The sequence below is a fragment of the Gopherus flavomarginatus genome, chromosome 10 (genome assembly GCF_025201925.1).
Source record: "Gopherus flavomarginatus isolate rGopFla2 chromosome 10, rGopFla2.mat.asm, whole genome shotgun sequence".
Classification (NCBI taxonomy): Eukaryota; Metazoa; Chordata; order Testudines; family Testudinidae; genus Gopherus; species Gopherus flavomarginatus.
Genome location: NC_066626.1, coordinates 54066078 through 54090864, shown reverse-complemented (window position 1 = coordinate 54090864; position 24787 = coordinate 54066078). Strand labels below are relative to the sequence as shown.

Genomic DNA, 24787 nt, shown 5'->3' with positions numbered 1-24787 from the left:
GTGTTGACATAGAAAGTAGCATGTGGTATGGACATTGTGGATTTAATGCATATTGATGTAGGATAAACAAACACTTCAATATTATGTGTAAGCATTGCAAAGTCCTGTAGACATTACAACACTGTGTAATTATGTAATCAGTCTGAAAATGAAAGGAAAACTTTTAAAAATCATTTTTTCAGTTCACAGGAGGTAAGAAAGCCAACAGTGTTACAAGATATAGTCATGGTTCTTGCCCATATGAAATACTAAAGCTGGAATCTAAAGCTGTCCTTCATTCTACTGGAAATTAAGGAAAAGAACTGATAGGACATAATCACAATTAATCTGCTTCCTTCCTCCCTCCTCGGGTCATGATTTCATGTTATTACCCAGCTCTTTGCTCAGTGAAGATGCACACACTCATTCACATACACGCTGTAAGATAAATTCTACTGAAAAAACTGATTTCTCAAGGAGAATAAGAGCACTTGCATTCTAAGGAGTGAAAGTAAAATTTCTCATGGGCGCAGATAAAAAGGTTCTTCCAAATGTCCAAGACAGTGCAGAAAATGCAAGAGAGGTCCAGGGTAGGAGTAGGGGAAGTGTAAGAAGTATAAAAAATCCCAAGTAATAGAGCCCACCAGTGCTGTACCCTGGTAGCTCTTTGATTTGTGCTCATCACACTTACATGTACTTTACAGTTCGTGTAAACACCAATGATCCTGTGCAAAGATGCCAGCATCAGACTGAAAGTATGTAAGTAGTGAGTCTCCAGAATACTCTTGACAACTATGAGGGCTGTTAACTTTAGCTGGACATCCTCTCAAAAGCCTTTTTAAAAGGAGTCAATATTAGGCAAATGCTGTGTCTAACTTTTTTTCAGGTACTCGCTACTTCAGCCTCTTCCCCCTATAGTTTTGTGAATGATCTATACCCTATGACAGGAGAATGTTTGCCTATGGGTGGTATTTTGTATGGTATAAGTTTCAGTCAGTTTAGGACATCTGAACAGATTGTGGTATGAGAAGTGTCACTGTTACAGTTACTGCTCCTCTCCTGCTCCCCCTTTTGATAGGCCTTTTGTAAACACACACAAAGATGTGGTCCCTGCCTGGAAGAACTTGCAAACTAATTTATAATTTTAAAAAATCACCTATAAAGTTAACAACCCCCATTTCCCGTTTCTTGAAATACGAATAACTGTAAAAATGTGGGTTCTTCCATAAAGGCAACCATCTTGGCCTGTCTGTTATGTTTTTAATGTTATTCCAAATTGTAAAATGTGTGCCAGCCCGTGTGGTGACATCTTTTAAACAAACCTATACAACCATCTCTCTTATACTTAATTCTTCCAGAGCTTTCAGGCAAGTGAGGATTATCTTACAGTTTCAGATATATGCAGCTGAAATTCATAATATATAATATACAGTGAGTCACTGCTTGAATGTCTGATGATTATGTGCTCTCTGCAGGAAAGATTTCAAGTGAAGAATCCTCCACATACATATATCCAGAAATTAAAGGGCTATCTCGATCCAGCAGTAACCAGGAAGGTAAGAAGTATTCTGTGTCCTTTAGTATGCTCTCACTTCTGCACTAATAGGCAGAATTATCCTTGATTTGAGTTCCTCCCTGTGTGTGAAAGGCCTTGTAAAAATCTTGAAGTCCATGTCTCTACTACAGCGGCACAGCTATGCCATTGTAGCTGTGCTGCTGTAGTGCAGACAGTTCTTACGTTGTTGGAACAGGTTTTTCCACTGATGTAGGCAATCCACCTCACTAACAGGTGGTAGTTAGGGCCACGGAAAAATTGACCTGGCTGTGTCTACAGTGTGGGTTAGGTCGACCTAACTGTGTTGTACAGGGCATGATATTTTTCATGGCCGTGAGTGATGTAGCCATGTCGGCCTAAGTTTTAGGTGTAGACCAAGCTTAGAAAAGTCTCCCAGATTCCAGTCCTAACAAAACAGACAGAATCAAAGAGAAATTGTTAGAGCATTGTAGTTTTCACAGTTCAGTAGGCAGAGAGCTAAATGGGTGTGACAAATAAAAAAAAACATTTGGCATAAGGAAAGATGGATTTAGTGACTTGTGGATGCAGCAAATAGCCCAGGTTATTAATGGATTACAGAACCTTGTACCTCATGGTTCCTACTTCAATTCCAGCCATTGCTGGTGGAAAATGAAAGCTGTTACCATCTGATAGCTCTTTTTTCAGCTATGTGAAAGGAATGTTGTGTTCTAGTGGCTGTTCGTCTGCATAACAAAAACTACCACCTTTGGCACTAGTTGACCCTTTCTTGACAATCTCATCAAAGAGGTCAAGAGGTGAATGGGAATGGAGGGTAAACAGCAGACCTGAAATGAACTCGAGACCTAGATGGATATGTCTACGCTATTAATGCTACAGTGGCATAGCAGGAGTGCTGCAGTTATGCTGCTGTCATGTGGATGCTTGCTACAGTGACAGAAGGGGCTTTTCTGTCATTTTACTTACTCCACCTCCTCGAATAGCTAGGTTGTCAGAAGAATTCTTCCATCAATCTAGTGGTATCTACACCTAGGCATAGGTCGACTTACCTGCATCTCTCAGGGATGTGAAGTTTTATGTGTAGACCAGCCCTGTGTTTGAGATGGACTACCAGTGTCTGCCTAAAACAGCCCACCAACGATCAGCCCTTGATCCTCCTTTTTCAGAGAACTGTTCCCACCTCCTTTACAGCTGGGTAGGGTAATGAACCACCTGCCTCAGTTTGTCAGCAGAGGTCCCGTATTCCTACTAACAGAAGGAGTGTTTTAGGTGAACACTGTTACTTAGTCCTATCCTGATCTTTCTGGGGTCAAGATGGAGGCATATTGGCAACTCAGTTGGGGAAGTTGGCATAGCTGTTGTCCTGGCTATCCTGTGGATAAAAAGAGTTTAGTCTCTGAGGTTTTGAAGATGGTAGTACATTCACAAGGAGCCTCATCCCATTTTCTTTCAAATACGTTTTAAATCACTGGTATTTATTTACCTCAGCTGTTTGCTCATATTCTGTGTTGATGTTTTTTAACAGCTTTTTTCTTTCTTTAAAAAAGAAGGTAACCAGAGCAGAGCTCCTATCAATGACTGGTTCTCCTTCTTCCAACTTAAACAATCACTGCTTTGTGTTGCAACACAATTAGCTTAATTGGTGTCTTGTGGTAAAATACATACCCTGCCACAATGCTCCAAGCCCAGGACTAACCACGTACTGCAGTTGAGATGGGCCTATGTTATTGAAGAAATACAATGGGGCATACACTAGGTATCATTTTTTCCTGTTGGCCTTCATTAGTTCTTGTCTTCAAGGCTGCAATAAAAGTATATTCTGACATAATGCCTCCCTTGTTGTGGGAAATGACGAGAAGGAAATGCCATTCCTGACTTTAAATTTGTCTGCAGCTGATTATAGTAAAACGAGAAAGGAAAAAAAATAAACCAAATGATAAACAGGGGCTTTGTTTTTTCCTGGAGGATTTTTCAGATTCATGTAGTGTTTGGTTTGCTCTGTGGCCAGTCCATGGGTACATTAAAACCTTTTTTGTCCTAGTGCAATTGTCCTAGTGTCAATTTTGCCATTATGACAAAATCAGTGTTACCTAAAAATAACTTAATCAAGTTTCTCTCTTTTGTTTTATTTTATATAACTAGTCAGTCCAGACTGCAAAGGGGAAAGATTTACAATTGGGCTCCCTGGACTAATGGTTGGGGGACTATTCATATTACCATAATTATTGCTGTAATTAAGGTTGTGTCAGCATTTTCGATCGTAAATGCTTGTATGGTCAGGAGGAGGTAGTTCCAAACACTGCTGTATAATATTCATTTGGGGTTGTAGCTGGGTATGCAAAGTCTCCTCTTGGAAAAATAGCTATTTTTCCATGTAAGCTGCATTTTCAGACACTTAGGTTAGTCATGTTTAAATTATATATTGCTAAACAAATCACAGTCTGGTGGCTTCTTATAAATTACAGAACACTTAATTTTCCCTGCTCCAGGTTGCAAACAGCAACACTGTTGGAGGATAATGATCATGCAAGAGGCAGTTATGGAACATTCTTCCCACCTCTGTCTCTCCCCAGTCCCAGCTTTCCCATCACCACTGCAACATTAGACTAAGGCTAGAGTCGGCTTGAACTCTGAATTTCTTGGGTTCATGCATTCCCGCTCTTGTTGCCACTGGTGGAACTGCACTGATGGGAGATATTCAAAATAAAGCAAGATTATTAGAGTGTTCTGTACTGTATTGCAACCCAGTAGTTCACTGATATTTGCATTTGATCTGAGCCTCATTCCAGCCTCTAATTTTACACCTACAAATAATCATAGCACACAGATGGTAGTACTGAGATATCTGGTTATTTGTTTGCACTTACAAATCAGGTAGTTAGATTTAAATGCCAACAGCTCTTGTGTTGTGGAGACAAGATTGCAGGTGCAAAATTATTGGCCATTGCTTAAAATCAGGTCCCTATGCTGGAACTGTCTGTGAAATATTTGGTGCTAAAATGGAAATTGTATTGTAAAGAAATATATATACCTTTACAGCATTTTAATTCTCCTTTTCCCTTCCACACTTTCAAATGCTGAAACTACTAATTGAAAGCAGGAGTTATCTTTCCGAGTGTCTTTTAGTTGCTAGTCTGATTAACAGACTTTCATTTCTTAGGATTTGGAAATGTTCTCACTATATTTTAATATTTAACACATTCTGTCTCCTATGGGATTTTGGCATTTTTTAATAGCATCATATGCGTCCAAATATGTTTCTTAAGTATTTTTTCCTCCAACTGAATTACAGAAATTCAGAAGACGAGTCCAAGAATCTACGCAAGTACTACGAGAACTGGAAATTTCTTTAAGAACAAATCATATTGGGTAAGAGCTATTAATAATCCCATGATTTGGGTCTTTATGTCTACTGACTGCTAGCTTTGGGCAAATATCTCCGTGCTCTTTAAGGAATGAGATGTCCTAATGTATCAGTCACTAAAGATTAGAAGGCTGGGATTTGGGCTGTGCAGTACATTAACATGTTAGCTGGTCATCCTTGAAGGCTCACTTTTAATCCACTCACTTTGGGCCCAGTCCAATTGCCTTTGAGGTCAGTGGGAGAATTGCCAATGATTTCTTTAAGAGCTGTATCAGGCCCTGTGGTAAATCAGAAGAGAAATGAGACTGATAAGGTCTGCAGTTTAGTCAGCCATTTCCCCCACCCCATCCCGCCCCCTGATTTATAGCTTCTGCTCAAGAAACCTCAGGTCTGGAATAGTAATAGTTTTGCAGAGGAGCAATGAGATGTTTTTGAAACTTCCACATGCCATGTTTGCATAATGCCTTACTGCTAGCTAATGCTATCAGTGTTTTACTTTCACAAGCACAAATGTTTCTTCAAACATTAATAGGAAAATGGATTTTGGAGAATACACTTTTTTAATTCCATGTGTCATTTCAAATGCTTATTCATATCAACTTTGCCAACCTATACTCAGAACCAGACTCTGAAACTGATGGAGTAGAAGCATTATTCAGTATTAGCATGTCAGACCAAAATACGATTTCTTTAAAGTTTGTTAAATTGTTCCAGTATGTGTGCACCTAAAATAGGCTCCTTCGGAAGATTTCTGCACTTTGCAATTATATCTTGATGAAACAAGGAAAGGAATAGTTGTTATCAGATTGACTGATGCAAAAGAACAGCTGTTTTCTTAACCACACCGGGTTTACTTCAACAGAAAACTCTGTCTGCTAGCTTCTTTGGCACAGAGGTCCTAGAAAGTAACTGATTTTAAATCTGGATTTGATAAAGCTAGTGGCCCTAAAAGCTGGTTGCACTCCACATATTATTTCTGTAAGTCCCTTTGCCTCATAACAATGTCACAGCTGCTTCATACTTATAAACGATGTACATTACCAGAGAGATCAGGTAGACAGAGTAAAATAGACATTGAACTGTCTGCGCGGACAGAATTTCTGCACCTACAGCACTGTCAGGGAGTCCTTGGACTGCCAGCTAAGTCTTGGACAGTGGGAAATCACTCAATATTTTAAAAATAAATTTTGAGGTGTTTGTTCACTAAAGATTAGTTAGGCTGATGCGACAAAGAGCTGGTACTAATCTGTTTGAGGAACCTCTGTCCTGGGGTGATGGCAGTAGTTTCAGTAAACATTGTGAGCACTGTCTTTGTGATGTCTTTCCAATGGGCCTCTTTCCTTACATGGGCCTGGCAATAGTTGTTGGCTTAGCTACATGAGAGCTGTATGTCTGTTCCATGGTATGTTGTGGTGTGCTGCTAAATCCCAGAGACTAAATATGGGAGCAAGCAACAGCCTCAGGTTATGGTGGATTAAAATCAAGATTCCACTCCTTAAGAGCCAAAACTGCAGTTGGCAACCAGCTGTGATGAAATACAGTAGGACAGTGCATGTCCGGGATTTCCACAAAATGTCAAAAGACTTTCTGAAACATTGCAGAAATGAAGTGAAATTGACCATCAAATACTGAAGTGAGACCATAATTTCTAATACCATGTTGGCAGGGTTGCAAAGTTTCAGGATGAATCTGCCAGAGTAAGCCAATGTAATCTGTAAGCAATCGTAGTAGTTCGTCAGCAGCTAAAGTACAAGCTACAAAATATTGTGGACAATTTTTTTTCCATGGAATTTTCAGTGGAGGTTTTCAGCACATCAGCTCACTCTTGAATTTTTGGAGACTTGCACCAGAGTTAGCCTTTCAACTCCCATTAAAGTCCATGGCTGACTACGGCTAAAATGTGGGCAGTTTTTTTATAACATCAGAGTGGTGATGTGTGGCTGTTGCCACACAGTGTAAAATAAGTAACCCACCCAAGGCTGACTTTATGGGATAAAGAGGTTCTTTAGAAGAAAATCCTTCTAAAGAACCTCTTTATCTCATAAAGTCAGCCTTGGGTGGGTTACTTATTTTAGTAAAGGTGACAGTTTCTAAAGGTGACAGTTTCCCCTTTCCCCCCTGTACAAGATTGTAAGCTTCTTTGGGGTCTTTTTGGGGTCACTAGGTTTTGAGCATATTATGGGTGCTATTGGAAATTAATATATATTAATCCTTTGTGCTTCTCTGGCATATTGTAAGAGACAAGGAGTATCATAATGCATAGCCTATTGTTTTGTGTGGAAATTCTTGACATGTTCCTTCTTACAAGATTTGAAAATGTGAAGGAGTTGTTTCCATGTGGTTGTTCATAGAATTGAATCCAGACATCAGCACTGCCGGGAGCGACAGCCTTTTGGTGTTTTGGTGAAGTATGAGGCCCTACCTCTGTGGTGGGAGAAGTGTAGCAAGTCTTATTTTCTGCCTGGATAAAATAGTTTGTTTGTTTTTGCATAGTTTTTTATGGTTAATTGTAAACAATTTGGGATGGGAGTTGAGAGGAATGTCCTTTCTGTTGTAATTAATAGCAGTGAGGGGTTGGCACGGCACCTCTCTCAGTTTAATGGAGTGCTCAGTTTTCATCAGGGCTGTTCTGAATCCCTTAAGCAGTTTATCAGAACACTGATACTATCCCAAAGTCTCTTGGGATACTACACACATATCACATCATCACAGCAAGACAACTTTATCTTGGATGACAAAGTAGAATAAGTGGCATCATTAAGGAAAGTCTGATTTACAGAATGACACTTCCATTTTTCTGAGGTGAACTCCGATCATCCCAGGGGAAGAGAAGAATTATAAAAGGCACTTTTGATTGTTTGACTCTTAATGCTAGTGTTGGCTGGCCATGGCCTCACTATTGACTGAATGATGACACTTCTTTTGGAAGATAATCGTTTCTGACTATAGCTATGCTAAGAGCTCCTAAAGGTATAGAACATGGGTGCTGGGAGGGGTCCCAAGGGCTGAGAGTTGCTTTAAAAGGTAACATAAATCTGTGGGAAATGCAGCCATATCCGCTGACAACTTTGGGATTCGGAGCTGCCAAGTAGCTGCAGAGAAAATGAAATCACTCTGGGTTCCATGGAGAAGTGAAAGAGAGAACTCTTTATGCTAATAGAAGTAAAGTACTGCAGAAAATTAAGTGTCCTCAGTGGAGCTGCTCCATATTTAAATGAGTGTAACTAAGAATCTTAGTAACAACATCTTAGTACTTGAATGAATATATAGATGCCAATACAGTGTGAACCGCGTGTTTTATAATAGCTTTCCATCTTGGATCCATATATAGCACCATTTTGAAACACTTGAACACTCTTGATATGTGGCAAACATCTAAGCGCACTCCATCTCCTGAGTCCTTGCTGCTTCCTGCTTTGTTTCTCCCCTTTCCCAGGATAAATAATTTCCCACTAGAGTCCAAAAGCATCCAGGCTGTGTCATTCTCAAATACAAATTTATGACATATCACAGATTTCCAAAAGGAACCATTATGGCTTATTTTGTAAATAATACAGTCTTAAAAAATCAGTACAATTTCCAAAACGATTTTTTTCCTTCAGTCAACTGGATGAAAGATATGTGTGGCAAAATGTATATCATATACTGCTCCTGGGGGAATTCTGCTACACTGTGCGATTCAGAACATGCACGTAGAATGTCCTTTCCCTCACAGATATGGGCTGCAGTGCTGCTAGCCACCACTAGGGGCTGCTGGCCACTGCAATTCCCAGCATGCCCTGAGGGAAGGAGAGGGTGGCACACAGGAATCTCCATACAAGCCTGAGTTTCTCCCTCTGGATCCCTGAGCTCTGGGGGGAGTGGATAGGTGTCTAGGCTAGGGGAGGCACCCATGGCTTGGCTGGGGGAGGTGGGACTGTGGGTATCTGGACTTGGGGGGAGGGGTGCGAGTATCTGGGCCGGGGGGCCCACAGCTGGGCTCTGGAGGAGGTTGTGGGTGTTTGGCCCCCTGGCTGGGCTCTGGCCGGGGTGGAGGTGGGGAAGGAGGAAAGAAAGAGCAGAGAAACAGGAACTGGGTTGTCAGCGGGGTTTCTTTAACTCTCTGCTCCTGAGGGAATTTTTGTGTGTCTGTATTGTTATAGACATACTTGCTAACAGGTATTTTGAAATAAATTACCAAAATAATTGAAACTGCCGTGATTTTATAGTGTTATTTTGGCAAATAAAATGTGCAGAATTTTAAAATATTGTGTGCTGAATTTTAAATCTTTTGGTGCAGAATGCCCCCAGGAGTAATATACATACCAAGATGTTTATTCTACAGCGTAAACAGTATGCTCTAAAACATAAGGCCTCGAGGCTAGATTGTAAATTTACAGTCTCCCCTGAGTGAAGGGCATCACACAAATGCACTGCCCCAAGAGCAAACCAGGGAAGGAATTGTAACTCTGTGTCATAATTCACTCTCGGCTCTCAATTTATTCCAGGGGTAAATAATCTGCTACTGATACATACTTTGCTATGCTGGTTGGTGTATTGAGGATGTATGGGGGATGAAGCCAAATCTCCACCCATTGTCTACCCCTTATGTTTGCTCAAAACTGGGTCCAGATTCTCAAACCTTGGCAAACTAGCCCTGAATTTTTCACTTTTTCAATAATAACCAGTTAGATTTTGCAGGATTTCAGATTTTATTGTAAATATTTTGCACGGCTCTGCTTTAGGGGCTTGAATTTACTTCAACAGGTTAAAGCTTTTTTTAAAAAAATGTGATCATAGTAGTATGAGAAGGAAAACTTATTTTTAAAGAGGTATGAAGTACATCTTTGATGTTATTATTCCTTAGCTTTTTTGTTGCCTATAACTTCTTGAAAGATCACTAAATGCCAGTACATGGAAAAAATGAAGCCAATTCATATGACTGTTGCATTTCAAGAAGCCCATAAAAGCTGCTCTAGTATTGGCTGGTTCTGTGGTTTGTGCAGCTTGCTGTGCCAGAAAGGAGATAAATGTGGGTTTGGAAGGAAGCTTCAGCTACATTGGTAGTGTCGTCATGGTATGTGTCTACTAACTACTCCAAATTATACCGGACCTTTCAACAGGAACTTAATTATTATGGGGAAATGGGCAGCACTTGCCAGAACCAGGTTTCTTTATTAAAAAGAAAAAGAACAGCAATATATCTGTGTAGGTTCTTCTGAGCAGTGCAAAGTGTGAGTGGTATAGATATTAATGGTAGAGAATGTTTTCTTATTTGTGGTGCTGCGGAGGTGTTTGTTTCCACACATAAAAGTATATTTTTGAACCCTTCTTGAGTGAGAAATGAAAAGCTTTTGCTCAATATATTTCTTTTCACACAATGGATGTTTTTGTAGATTGACTGATACAAGAATTTCGTCAGACATGCCCCTGCAGTGAACAATCAAATGCACTGATCTCTAATGATTTTTCTAACAGATGGGTCAGGGAGTTTTTGAATGAAGAAAACAAAGGCCTGGATGTTCTGGTGGAATATTTGTCATTTGCACAGTACGCAGTCACGTAAGTAAAACATGGCTTTTGTTCATCAGGGTTCGCAAAACAAAACAACATAGTGCAATATAGATAGACTGGCAGAGAGTAATATCTAGTCGGATGCTGTGCTATTCCTGTAAAGTTGTTTCCATTGCAGTAGCTTGGCACAAAATTATGTAGGTTCCTTAGAACCAGAGCAAATGGCAAAATTACATCCCAAATGGTAGATCAGAGTATATTGCAGAGAAGAAGGAAAACAAAAAACTTTCCTTATATATTTATGCTGTCCAAACCAAAGGCGGATTAGGAGTTTGTGTGGCCATGGGCCAGAGCAAGTAGGGGTCCCTCCCCACCTCTTCTGCCTGCAGTCCCTTGGGCCTTCCCCACACCCCCTACCACGTTCCCGGGGTGAGGGGTCTTCCCCTGCTTCCTGGCAGGAGTGCTGGGCGGGCAGAGCAGGGCAATCCCACCATGCCCCAACCCCACCCAGGGTGCCCATTTTTCTGGGGGGCCCCCAATTAGTGGGGGTCCCGGGCACAGGCCCCGTTCACCCAGTGGCTAATCCACCACTGGTCAGGGCAGTTTTTTTAAAGATTAATTATATCTGTTTTAGCTTGATCTCCTCTGAGTGGGACAAAGTACAATAAAGAATGAATAAATTTAGCATTACATCCAGATATTGGCCTAAGAAAAATGGTCAATTTTTTGCCTTCCTTTCCAAAAGCTTCTTTTAGATCCCACTGTTTGTGTTCCTTCCGTCAAATATCATAAGATCATGTAATGGACGTTATATTCTTAAATATTAATCACTTTATATAGGCAAGGTTGAACTAAGTACATCCAGACTACATTTTCAGCCATGTTGTATTATGATAAAATAATTCCTACGAAGTTCAAAGCAAAATACCATATATACTCATTCATAAGCTGATTTATTTTTTAGTAAAAAAGGGAAGCACCAGAAAGGGGGTCGGCTTATGAACGGGTATACAGAGGAAGAGATGGGACACAGGCCCTCCCCACAACAGAGGGAGCAAAGAGGGCAGCACAGCCAGCAGAGCTAGAAGGGAAGAGGCAGGGCCAGAATCTCTCCGCTTCTTGCCACGCTGCTCTCCCCCCAGCCTCTGAAGCAGCGGGAGCTCCAGGGCTGGCAGGCTGCAGCCGTGCCACTTGGCCTCGCCCCCCAGAGCAGGCTGTGGCCATGCCGCCCAGTCCGCTGGAACATGCTGTGGCTGTGGCGCCCGGTCTGACCCGCAGGAGCACTTTGTAGACGCGCTGCCTAGCCTGCCCCTGGCCCTCCACATATAAGGTGGGAAGGGATGGGATGTGGAGAGTGTGGGGGTCCCGGCTATGGGTGGGGTCACATGGGGGGTGGTCACAGGGGTTACTCCCCTGACTCCCAGCTTATCCTCCCCAGAAATGTCCCCACCAGTTGCTGTCCCAGTCCATCACGGTAAGCAGCTGGTGCTGGGAAACTTTGTTTACTTAGATTTACCTCTGTGCCTGTGGACGCTTGAGGTAAACAAACCATCTTGGCCCCCCAGCGGCTTATCCTGGTGGCCCTGGAGCCAAAGTTTGCTGACTCCTGAATTATAGGGTCGGCTTATGAATGGATTATAAAAATTTTCCATTTTTACTTGTCCATCTTGGTGGGGGGTTGGCTTATAATCGAGTATATAGGATACTCACATTAACTAATTCTCACAATACTCTGGTAAAGCTGGGTAGGTATAATCAGATCACTTTCATGGATAGGTAGATTTCAAGAGAGAATATCTGTTAAAAGACCACATAGGGAGTCAATGGCAAAACTAGGAATAAAAAAGGAGCCCTGGTTCCCATTTGTCTGACCTTACCACTAGACAGCACTTCCAAATATATTGTTATTTATTCTGTATTAAAACAATGCAAAAGTTGGAAAAAATTATTATGGGCCAATGCAAATCATTGACTGAAATGGAGGTAATTTAAACAACTGAGGATATGTTCTCACATACACACAGGGTTTAACTTCATTATATTTAGGCTTGGAAGGATTTGATTTTTGACGGTAAGTGTTGGTGAGTGTTGATTTTGTTGTATGCACATAAACCAACAAAAAAAAAAATCCATAAGTAAGAATCTGCATTTACAAATAGGCAAAGTGGTAAAATTGCTGCTTGAGAACGTATTAGAGTTTGATGTAAGGATATTTGCTTTGTGTATTTTGTCATGGAATGTAGTGAATTTGTGCATTTACAGTTATAAAGCTTTAAGTTTTTGAATATCAGTGTCCAGTGTCATAAAATAATTATTGTCTGACCTCTCCTTCTATTTTCCTGCAACTGTGAAAATTTAAATAGATAAAATATTGCTTTAAAATGCTTAAAACTCATAATTTAGTGCAAATAGGAAAATTTAAATCAATAAAAATAGAAAAAAAATCCTTAGAATTGATCTCTGTCAAAATGGTAAAAAATATGCCAACCCTAATTACATTGTACATATAACTTCTTATATGAAATGAATGTGTTAAGAAAAGATAGCGCTTTACACTGTATTGTACATGCAAACTCTAGCTAAGTGGAGCCAAAGTTTTATTTTTAGATTGAATACATGCAGATATATACACCTCTACCTCAATATAAGGCTGTCCTCAGGAGCCAAAAAATCTTACCATGTTATAGGTGAAACCACGTTATATTGGACTTGCTTTGATGCGCTGGAGTGCGTACCCCGCCCCACCCGGAGCACTGCTTTACCGCATAATATCCGAATTTGTGTTGTATTGGGTCGCATTATATTGGGATGGGGGTGTATTACCGTTGAAAAGAAATGAGACTTTTGGTGGAATTATAATAAAATTAATTAAGGAAAATTATATATTTTAAAATATTACTAACACTGGTAAAACTGCACACAGCTTGTTTTAAAGATTTCGCTCCTAAAATTGTATAAGTGGAAGCAAGTTAACTTGCTAGATTTTTTTTTTCTCTCTCTACCACGGTAAATGTAAGTAATAACCTCAAAAAATGTAAGAGGAACAACCAACTCTTGCTTTAAATGGCAACGAAATGGGTAAGGAGTCAAAAATCAAGAAAATCTATAATGATTTCAGAAATGTATTACATATGGTTCAAGATTAGCTTTGGCCAACAAACCAGTATAAATGCTCAGTCACTATTGATGGATGAAATTAAATTAATAGCCACACCATGTATTGATTTATTAAAATAAAATTAAGACAGCTTTGAGCTTCCCCCTCAACTCTCCAAGGCTGTTATTCATCAGCAAATCAGTCAATGTTTTATTTTTTTACACTGAAATAAGATTCATTCATGGCTGTTTGATTCTTCTTAAATTATATCCCTGTGTTGCTCATTTCTCCTTTTGTCAAGTTCCAAATTTGCTGCAAAATGTGCTTGAATCTAGCACTGTGTTCCAGCTGAAGGGAAATTGTTTTGCATTGCTTTTTTTTCTTTTTTCTTGTAATCTGTTGGGACTTGGTAAATCTGCAGATGTTTAACAGGAAGGAAAAAAGCTATGTACATCTTTTTTTGTGTAAACCTACATTGGAATTTCTATTTCCTTTCAGTTTTGACTTTGAAAGCTTGGAGAACAATGTGGAAAACTCAATGGATAAATCCAAACCTTGGAGCCGTTCCATTGAAGACCTGCATAGAGGAAGTAACTTACCCTCGCCAGTTGGCAATAGCATTTCCCGCTCTGGCAGGCATTCTACTCTACGGTAAGGCCATTAGAAATGTGGGTGCATGAGTGAGGAGGATCATGTTGGTTTTAAAGTTATAATAATAATAATTTGCATTTGTATAACACCTTTCATCCCTAAGCCCTGTACAGATTCGACATATGTAGGAAACAAAACAGTTGCACTGAAAAGCAACCAACTTTCAGGTGGAATGAAGCAGTAACTTAACAGCACACCGCAGCTCTATGCAACAGTTGAGAGGATTAAGAGAGAAATATATTGTCCATTTTCAGTGGCAGAGTAATTGAAGCAATTGAATAATGTAATTATTCAAATTAGAATGTAGTTAGCACGCTGGGTGCAATCTCTTCTCTTGTGGACAGTGCCAAGTGGTCTTTAATGACCGCAAGTGGCCAGGCTTTCATATCTAACATCTCATCCAAAATGCAGTATCTCCAACAGCACATTGCTCCCTGAACATCATGCAGGAGCACTGTATCAAAGGGAAGAACATTTCCCTGTAGCAATTTCACCATCACCTCTGGCAATACTCTGAATTTTACTTTGAGGTCTCCTGTTCAGGAATTGAACACATATTCACCCTATTTAGTTGTGATATCTGACAGGATAACTGCTGAAGAAAGCATAGATGGGGACTATTTTATATATGTTCATGCTACGTGAATACTTTTTAATGTTACTCAACATAATAAACAGCAACTTTAGGGTACCAATATATAATCAGTTGTGTCAGCAATTCAATATGGCAGATGGAATTTAATGGTCTGTGGTTTTTAGTTATTTGGCCTCTTTAGGATATTTCTGGTTAATATCAGCTATTGAGAGGATAAAGAAACTTGGGACCACCAAGTATTTAGTCATTTATTCTAGATCTTCCACTTGAAGTTCACATTTGATTTGCCAAGTACTGCTAGGTTGGGCTTTCTTAGTCACAGATCAGGGGATAAATGGATGCACTTCAAGCTACAGCAGCAGTTGGAATGGATCTGAAGTCTAGAGGATTTAATTCAAGGATTTCAGAAGGCTAAAAGGAAAAAAGTGGAGACTTGGAGCTGGACACAACCCTTGCTGAGAATACATAGAATTGTAAAATGAAGTGAAATCAAGTTGGCCCAGGGGACAGGGTTTTCCTGAAACTGTAGCACAGGAGAAATCTTTTTTTATTCCCATCGATGCACTGAATTATTAGAGTGGGTCCTCTAATTTCCTCTAAAAAGTTCTGTCACTGTGCCTGGTACCCCAGAGAAGGCCAATATGACACACCCCGTTATGCTACTTGTGGACTGCAAAAGGATTTTAATATAGGCATTTAATTCAGAGTCTGGTATTAATCATTCAAGAATGTTATTTTAGGTGGATTCTAGTCCTGTTCTTTGTCACTGGGAAGTGTGTGAGACTAGTATACCAGGAATAAATAATTCAGGTGTGCATTACATGTTGCTTACATTTTTTCTCTTCCTTTCCTCTTGTTTCCTTCCATCCTTCTTTCCTCTTTCACGTATCCCCTCTTTCCTCCTCCTGCTCTTCTTTTCCATATCACGACCTCCTCCTGTGCATCCTTCCTTTCTCCACTTCTCCCTTTTCCAAACCTCCTCCTCCTATCATTCATTCCGTATCTTTTCCTCATCCACTCTCATCCGTCTTTCAAAATGCCATCAGATCGGTTTCTCTGCCTGAACAACTTCAGTTCAAACGCCGCCAGAGCTGCTTTTCACCCAACTGTCTCTGGAGCGGCTTCAGTTTACACTCTGCTGGTGAGGCTTCAAGCCGGAAAATCTCGTAAGTCACAGGTGTAAGGTTACACCCAGGAGAGCTGCATAGTACATGGTAGCAGGGTATTTAACTGCTGCTCATGTTTTATAATATGATAACCACGTGTCTTAGGTGAGGCACTATGCCAAAAGTGGGGCTTCCCAGCTTCCAAAATGTGCAGTTATCACATTATAATTCATAACACATATTTTAAAGTGTAGTTTGGTTCTGCAGAGTGGGTTGTAAAAAGAAAAAATAAAGTTGAAAATTGTATTTTGAAACAAACAGTTGTTTTCATGTGACTAGTTTGATAAGATTTATACATACACCGCAAATCCATAGTTGATGTTTATAGTATTGCATAATTTAGTAGTATTAATGCTAATAGTAAGAACAACAACTCAAACTCTGACTTATTTTTACTTGGACCTACGGAGACTTTTGTCTGATTGAGAACTTCAGGATTTGGCCACATAACGATAAGTAATAAAAACTTATTTCAGGTGCATCTGAAAACACTGTAGGTCTGTAACCAAGTAGGATCCCAAAGCCCCTCTTCAGTTGCTGTATTCCGGGCCCTTCATCCTAAAAGATGCATTTTTTTACAGGAAAACTGCATTTTAGGGAAATAAACTAACTTTCAAAGCCTTTTTAATTAGAATTTTTTTTTCTGAAACGGACCTTTTGCTGTAGAAATCAGCAGCACCTGACTTATGTCAATTTCTTTACAATCATTTTTATTATTATTTCTGTAAGATGGCAGGCATCTTGGATTACACCTGTTCCAAGGGCTTGAATTATTCTTAACCATGTTTAACTTGTATAGGTCTTCAAAGATTAGCTGAAGCTATTAGGGTATGTCTACACTGTAGTAAAAAACCTGCGGCACTGAATCTCAGGGCCTGGGTCAGCTGACTCAGGCTCTCAGAACTTAGGCTGCGAGGCTATAAAATTTCAGTGTAGGCATTTGGACTTGGGCTAGAGCCCCTGGCTGTGAGACCCTTCCCGCTTGGAGGGTCTCAGAGTCTGAACTGAAGCCTGAGCCCCGTGAGCCCAAGTCAGCTGACCTGGGCCAGCTGCAGCCATGCCACAGGTCTTTTCTTGCAGTATAGATATTCCCATAGGGTCCTGGATTGTCCTAATGCCTGGGTTATAGTTATGTTTAGTTAAAATACAGGGAATCTGAAATAAAAACCAAACAACGTTGCGAAGTAGGTGTAGGATCAAATTCTGCCCTCCACTGGTATAGGCCAAATTTATCCCTACTATAAATCCCTAATAGTTGATAGCATTGTACTTGTCTTTCTATCCATTTGTTTGTCCCTGTCTTATGCATGATCAAGATTATCCATCACTTTTCAAGTTGTGACTTTAATTGACTTTCTGCAGCTCTTAGTCAAATTCTGCCAAATTCCAGTCTCATAACTGTTTTCATAGCAACTAGTATATTTTAAAGAGGAAAGAGCATAGCAAGACTGGGGACAGAAAACACAAAAATGGGGGCAGAATAAGAAATGTATGTGGCTTAACTGAAATATATGATAGAGAGTGGTGCTTTAGGGATTGTATTGTCACTTAACTGGGATGACAGCATTACTCCCACTTGAGAGTCATGCTCTCGTTTCAAATTTAAGCCAATACAAATTCTTGAGCACCCTTCTCCATTATGTATTCTGTGTATGCTGAATAGGTCAAATACTGAGGTCTTTACTTGGGTTGTACTCAAACTTCATTTCTATCATAGGAATCTATGGAAACTTTCCTGAGTTAAAAAGACGTAAGAACGTCAGGTGTTGACTGTATCCTGAATATATTTTATTTTTGTATGTATGCATATGTATATATTTTGGAGGTGATAAGGTTCCCTCAGAATCAGTATTTATTCAAATTTGCACTTAGAACAGGACTAAAATCCCTGTATCTCATGTTCTGATGATTTAATTTAGTCTCCAAATTTAACGCAATCTCTATTCATGGGCCTGTATATCTGCAACTTTGAAACAACTGGAAGAGTTCTTTTCCTTGTTTAAGAATGGTATATGGGGGTGGAAAAGTTGTTCTTGGATCAAGGATAACATACATTCTGTTTCAACAGGAGCAAATGTTTATGGCCCAGCTAGAGTGGAGATGCTGATGTGCCTCAGTTATTTCAATGCTTGTTGGTGCTACCATTTAAAAATATTTTCTAAGCCTCCCCTTTTTGGGAGCATCCTTCCTTGCCTTTTATAGAGTGCAAGTTCATTATCTATCAGTCAAGGGGATCTAGTTATGGAACCAGAGGGAATCAGGTAAATCCAGAGTCTTGCCAACATCAGAATGACACAACATTGACACCCGCTTCTATCCCTAAATCCCTACCCCCCCAAAAAAAAACAAAACAAAATTCTACCCCAAGCAGAGTTTTAACCCCAGAAATAGAGAAGTGCCAGTGACTCCATGAAGTCCACTAGGGACTTGCTTTATTATTATTGATTTTACATGAAGACCGTCATGGTCATGGGTGACAGTGTAAAACCTTAATCTAGATAGGTGGGACTTGGAAAGTTGAATAACAATACAGTGCGATAGGCGTCATTCACCAAGGCACTTAAGCACATGTCTAATTTTAAGCACATAAGTAGTCCCACTGAAGTCAATGTGTTAGGCATGTCTTTAAACACTTTGCTGTACTGGGGCCATCATTCACTTTATATACATTAGTTTGTTGCACAGGTGTTTTATAGTTGTCCGTGAAGAGTCTGTAGAAGCTGCATGAATGGCTTGTAAATGTTAGACTTGCTTGTAAGTTTGACTGCTTAGGGTTCAATCCTGCAAAGTGCTAAGCAATGAGCTCCTTTGGCAGCTCTTCTTGGCAGTGTTACTGGAGAAGCATGGGCATGGAAACTGAAGTAGTCTCTCAACCACTAAGGTCTCCAGGCTGGCTAGATGACAGATGTGGAAATCTGTGCTATACCAATCTATGGCAAAATAGAGCTCTCCAGTCTCTGAAGGTGTCAGCTCAGCACCTTTCATAGGAACTAAACTCATTAACACATTCTTAGTAAATTCAATAAAAGTAAAGAAATGGTTGCACTAGTTCTGAAGTGGTCTGTTTTTAAATCTAGATAAGGACTAGATGAGACTGTGGAACCTTGTCTGTAATGTATAATCAGCAATGATTTTCCTTTCCTTTAAACTGGCTTTTTCCATATGGGTGCAGAGTAACAAATTTGGAAATATTGGGTCATACATTCACACAGCAGACATCAGCACAAGTATAAAAACAAAGTAGCCCAGCCACAGATGACACACCCCCCCTTTGAATGTCTAACTGTCGAAACTATTATAAACTACAGGAGCATACACATGGCGAGGGTCCCTTTTTTTCTTCTTCAGAAACAACTTTTTATAGGTTTTCTTTAAAAGAGGGGCAAAGGTAATAAAAGAGGAACCATATGAGTTTAATTACTAGGATAAATATACTATCAATGACATAATTTTTGACGTGCAGCAGAGAGGAAATCAAAACCAACAATCGTCTGAATGTTCACATCAGCCTAACATTTGGTAACAAGAAATGAAAATAAAGCAATAGAAGCTTAGGACATAACCTCATCCACCCAAGTCTGGCTCAGTTCTAAGTGAGGGGTCTGAGCTATTGCCAGTCTATTCTAATGCTAGGAAGGAAACAAATACCATAGGGCAGTATTATGGTTGTCACTAAATAAAAAAAAAAATACTGATTCCAGTGCATAGAATCAAAGTAAAGAAGTCCACATGCTAAAGCCGTCACCAGTCTGTCACTTAAGTCTCTTTGAGGCAAGTAGCATTTGATATAGGGAGCATATGGGAATCAAGGGCAAAATTCCATTCTCCGGTCTGCAGTATGAATATCTTCTCTGCACTGCAGCTTTCTATTGCGTATTCTATACTTGTTCCTCACCCTGAGTAGCCACTAAATTCAATGAAAGTTCTGTGAGCGTAATGAATATAGAATGTTTAACAGTGATCCATGGTGTGGAAGGTGGTGGGAGAGGAGGGGAGGCAGGGATATTGCCCCAAGTGGAAGCCCAAAGCACAGAGCAAAAACACGAAGAGTGTTGCTGGAGTAAACCCACTAGTCTATATCAGAGTCCACGGAACTGGATAGCTCGCTATCTTTTGGCAGAGAGGTGGACTAGATAAATTTTCTGTCACCTTTTTGACTAGCTGAAAAAGGATTTTCTTCTAGAGGAGAATCTTAGAACAAACATCTGCTGGTTCTGTTTAGCTGCAGGTTTACCAGATGCAGTAAAGATATGTTCATACTCGTTGCCTACAGTTGTTGCTTCTGCTTCTTCAGAAGAGATTAATATATAAGATTACAAATTGAATGTAGATGCTTTAAGATCCAGCTTCTTAAATGTGCTCACTAATGTAAGGAGTTGAGTAGGCATCTGGAAAGGCACATAAGTAGTTAGGAGAGTGGATCAGGAGAGTTCTCAGACTGAGCAGATTTCTTTTCAGGTAATCTCTGGGTGAATATCATATTTATATAATCTGTAGGCAGTGGGGGCCCAGAGTAATCCCAGAAGCTACTGAACTTCAAAATATTCTCACTCCCCAGACTCCATTTCTTCTGGCACTCCAGGCAGCCTGAAATTCTGGATCCTGCTTTTGTTCTCCAAGTCACCTTTTATTAGTGTAAGGAGTGTTGTGTCCACCTGTTACATCTGACAAAAAAATCTATAGATATTAACAGGAATTTTGAAAATGAAGGAAAAGATGCACTGGATTTTGAAGACTTTTTCCTAAAAAACGTATAATATAGATAACAGTAGGTTTGATTATTAACATCCAAAACGTAAATCACTTGTTCTTTCTTTAGCGCCTTGAAACAGATGTGAGAGAATTACAAAAAAGATCTCTATGTAACTACAAGTAACTTGGAACATTATATTGGAGCTTTTTCTCCATTTTTAACAAATATATGTACTTTAATGAGTAAAGGCAACTGTCTTTAATTTCCCAATTCATGTTCAAATAGGGGCTCCAAAAGGGAAGTATCTAGTCACACTGATGACCCTTGTGCCACACAGAGCTGTGCATTGCTTTCAATTCCTGTTCAGCATAGATCTGACTCCTAACTAGCATATAATAATTTATATTACACTTGGATAGCTTGAGTTCATTATTTGGGCAAACAGTGAATTTCCCACTTTGAGAATGGAAGGAAAAACTGCCTAAGTGTTCAGCACTGGCAGTTTCTGAACACAGTCACAATTGTTTACTCAAATAGTCTATAGAAAACCATGCAATCAGTGCTAAATGGTGGGTAGATGTAGTGAATTAACCCCTTAATATGTTAGTGTATAGGGCCAGGTGCCCTTTACAGATGGTGTCTGCTTATTAAAACAACCAGCAATGCAAAGCAGACCAAGGATAGAGACCTCAAAGCTCTCGTTGCTCTCGGGTTGCAGACAGAAAGGAGGAAGCAAGATAGCTCCAGTTTTAATGTAATGAAACTTTCATTACGACAACTGAAACCACACAAAAGTTGCCTGATTTCATATTTCATGATAAAGTTTAGGTCTCATCCTGTAAGTGCTGAGTACCCCCAACTCCTGCTAAAAGTCACCTGTCTGAATTCAGGCCTTGAAACTCAGTATAGGTTAACTCAGGGGCGGGCAGACTTTTTGGCCTGAGGGCTGCATCAGGTTTCGGAAATTGTATGGAGGGCCGGTTAGGGAAGGGGTGTGTGGCTCGCCCCCCCATTTCCCTCTCCCCCCTCGCGTCTCGTCCCCTGACAGCCCCCCCCCCCCGTACTCCTGTCCCATCCAACACATGCTGTTCCCTGACCTCCCCCGGAACGCCCACCCCTGACTGCCCGCTGCCGCCCCATCCAACCCCTCCTCCCATTCCTGATGGCCCCCTCTGGGACTCCTGCCACATCCAACCACCCCTTTTTCCTGTCCCCTGACTGCGTCCGGAACCCCTGACCCTTACTGCCCCCTGCTGCCCCATCCAACCCCTCCCTCCTTCCTGGCTGGCCCCTCGGGACCCCTGCCCCCATTCAACCCCCCTGTTCTCCGCCCCTTGACCGCCTCAACCCCTATCCACTCCCCACAGCCCCTCAAACTCCCCTGCCCTTATCCAATCCCCCCTGCTCCCTGCCCCCTTACCGCAGTGCCTGGAGCACCGGTGGCTGGCGGTGCTACAGCTACGCTGCACAGCACAGATCACCGGGTCAGGCTGGGCTCTGAAGCTGCGCTGCCCCAGGAGCTTGCAGCCCCGCCGCACAGAGTTTGCGCTGGTGGTGGGGTGCGCTGAGGCTGTGGAGGAGAGGGAACAGCAGGGGAGGGACGGGAGGAGAGCCTCCCGGGACAGGAGCTCAGGGGGCTGGGCAGGAGGGTCCCGTGGGCCGTAGTTTGCCCACCTCTGGGTTAGTTAAATGCTTACAACTTTTCAAGTGAACTTGGGTCTTATGTCTATCAAACCTGCATCCAGTTTTGAGTGAACTGGAGCTATTTATGTTTTTGGGTTCCTTTTAGCTCAAAACTCAGGGCCTGTAAACTCGTGTGAATTGAAAGCAATTCAAAAGTTTACACAAGCCCCTGAAAACCAACAGTGCACAGTTCTGACCAAGCGACAGAACTTTGCTTAGCTCTCCATAGCTTATCACTTGACGCTCATTTGTCACTAAAGTTGCCATTTCTTACTCTTCTAATAGCATAACAGATGCAGCCATGGAAATTTCTGAGACAACAAGGTAGGATGTGGTAACCCCCTAGCAGAGAGAATTCTAAAAGGCAATTCCTGATACAATTTGCTATGACACAAAGCTGGCTTAGTGATTTTATTTCATACGTATTAATTTAAGAAAGACTTTGCTTGTATGGCTTTCCGTTGGAACGCATGTGGCAGTCCTACAACAAAAGCATGATTTTTTCCTTCCAAAGGCTTTTTTCCTTTCCTAAAAGGTTGTATATGACACTGGGAAGCTCATGGAATTTTCAAACAAAATGAACTGCAGACTTCATTCAGACTCTGTGTACTCTGGAGAGCGTCTATCCATGGCACCCATTTCCCTTTAATTTCCCTGATCCCTACTGTAACTGAGGGAAGAAGATGGGCAGGGCAGAATTAAGGCAATTATAAGCCCAAACCCTCTGCTCTGAGCACACTATACAGAGGATAATGCAAAGAACTGACTACCCAAAATCGGTATACTATTTTGTCTCTGTATGCAACAGCTGTACAGACAAGTGGACCCAAAAATGTGTAATATTTAAAAACTAACTCAGAGAATTGTAATACTTTCCTGAATTAGGTGTCCTGTACAATATTTTATATTTATGAATGGAAAATTTAGCATTAGTTGGGATGAGAGCACCAGTGATGCCAACTTTTGTAATTTTATCACAAATTTTGTATTATTTGGTGTTTTTCTGAAAGTTCTGGCTCCTGGAGTCATGTGATTTTGTGAGAACCTCATCTTTCACTTAAAAAAAAGTTTTTGGTCCTCATGGTTGAGCAGAAAAATTTGAAAATATGACCCCTCACTAAAGGCTCAAAAACCAGAGGGCCATTTAAAACAGTCAAAATGTTCTTTTAAAAAAACTCAACATTTTAAGCCAATCTCATGATTTTGAGGGACCTGCCGTATGAGTTTTGAATGTTTGGGGTTGGCAATACTGGAGCACCTTTCCATGCTGTTACTTGCAGTGGTATAAATTTCTTTAATTAGGTTAAAACTTAGTGTCCCAATCAGTCAAATGGGGTGACCCTGACAAGGTCAGAAGGAGAAGCTGCTAGCCTGAAGTGGCTGAGAAAGATTGATTGACTTTGACCTAGTAGGAGGAAGCAAGAGGTCTTGAGTAGCCAAGAACAAGTAGATGATCTGAGGTGGGTTAAGAGAAAAGGTCATAGCTGAGTGTATGCAAACAGCCTAGTGCATCAAGGAGAAAATGCAGAGCTGGAGCAACAGAATATATGTCTGTTTCGCAGAGCAGCCAAAAAGAAACTGCTATCCTTGGGCAAAATGAGAAGTTAGCCCTCCTACCCACCACCTTGGCTAAAAGTTAGTGATTAGCTCAGAGTGACTGTAAGAATTTGGCTGCCCCTCATCAAGGAGCTCGGACTCTTTACTGTATAAGTATGGTATTGTGTACAAAAGTAAAATCAGGCCTAGTGGTTTGTGACAAATGGAAACCTTTTGGTCATTAGTTTTGCCTTTATCTTCATTTAAACTTATAAGTGTTGAGGGTTACCATTTAATTCGAAACAAAGTTGTTGGCTTGCAAACCATTTCTAGTTACATAAATATATCTAGGCTTCATAAAAAGTTGCCTGTGGCCTTCTACTGATTTTGCACGACCACAATAAAGAAAGGTGAGAAAATGCCTGGTGTGGATATTCTGGATCATTTGACTATTGGGAGTACCTGTAAAAGTTAGTAACTAAGCCAGTTTGCAGAATAACTAGGTTTTATTTCAGATTTAGAGAGACTAGTTCTTATTAAAGAAATGAATGGGGGACATTTCAATTCCATTTACTGAAATGATACTGAAGATGAAAAATATTAGTAAATGAAGAATACTCAGAGCTTAGGAACTTTGTGATTTTTTGGTCTTTGAATTTTCAGTGGACAGTAGCAATGCAGACTTTTATCTATCAAAAATTAATAATTTACTTGAGTTATTGCAGTGAAGAAGCAGAATACAAGAAGGAAGAGAGAGAGACTGACATTACATGAAAAACACCTTTAGTCACATAAAGTCACATTAAAAACTTCAAAAATGTTAAATTACGACATATACACAAAGATATTAATAAAATAAAGCAAAACACATCTTAAGCAAACATTAAACAAGAATCAGTAAAGCATCATCGTCACCTGGTTCACTCCAATATTGTTAATACACCAAGTCAACCCAAAAGTGTCCAGATTACAAGTCAATCTGCAGCCAGGCCACAA

General features: G+C 40.5%; 1 protein-coding gene across 12 annotated transcripts in view; it reads left to right on the top strand.

Moving 5' to 3' along the window:
* Positions 1-24787, top strand: part of FMNL2 (formin like 2) — a 279611-nt gene that overhangs the window by 173601 nt on the left and 81223 nt on the right. For 7 of the 12 annotated variants that reach the window (XM_050969191.1, XM_050969188.1, XM_050969192.1 and 4 more), the window contains exons 3-7: positions 1455-1535; positions 4806-4882; positions 10335-10418; positions 13966-14118; positions 15760-15879. In XM_050969191.1, coding sequence (XP_050825148.1) covers positions 1455-1535; positions 4806-4882; positions 10335-10418; positions 13966-14118; positions 15760-15879 — 515 coding nt within the window. The remainder of the gene's footprint in view (positions 1-1454; positions 1536-4805; positions 4883-10334; positions 10419-13965; positions 14119-15759; positions 15880-24787) is intronic. The other 5 variants (XM_050969196.1, XM_050969199.1, XM_050969195.1 and 2 more) reach the window with 1 other exon arrangement.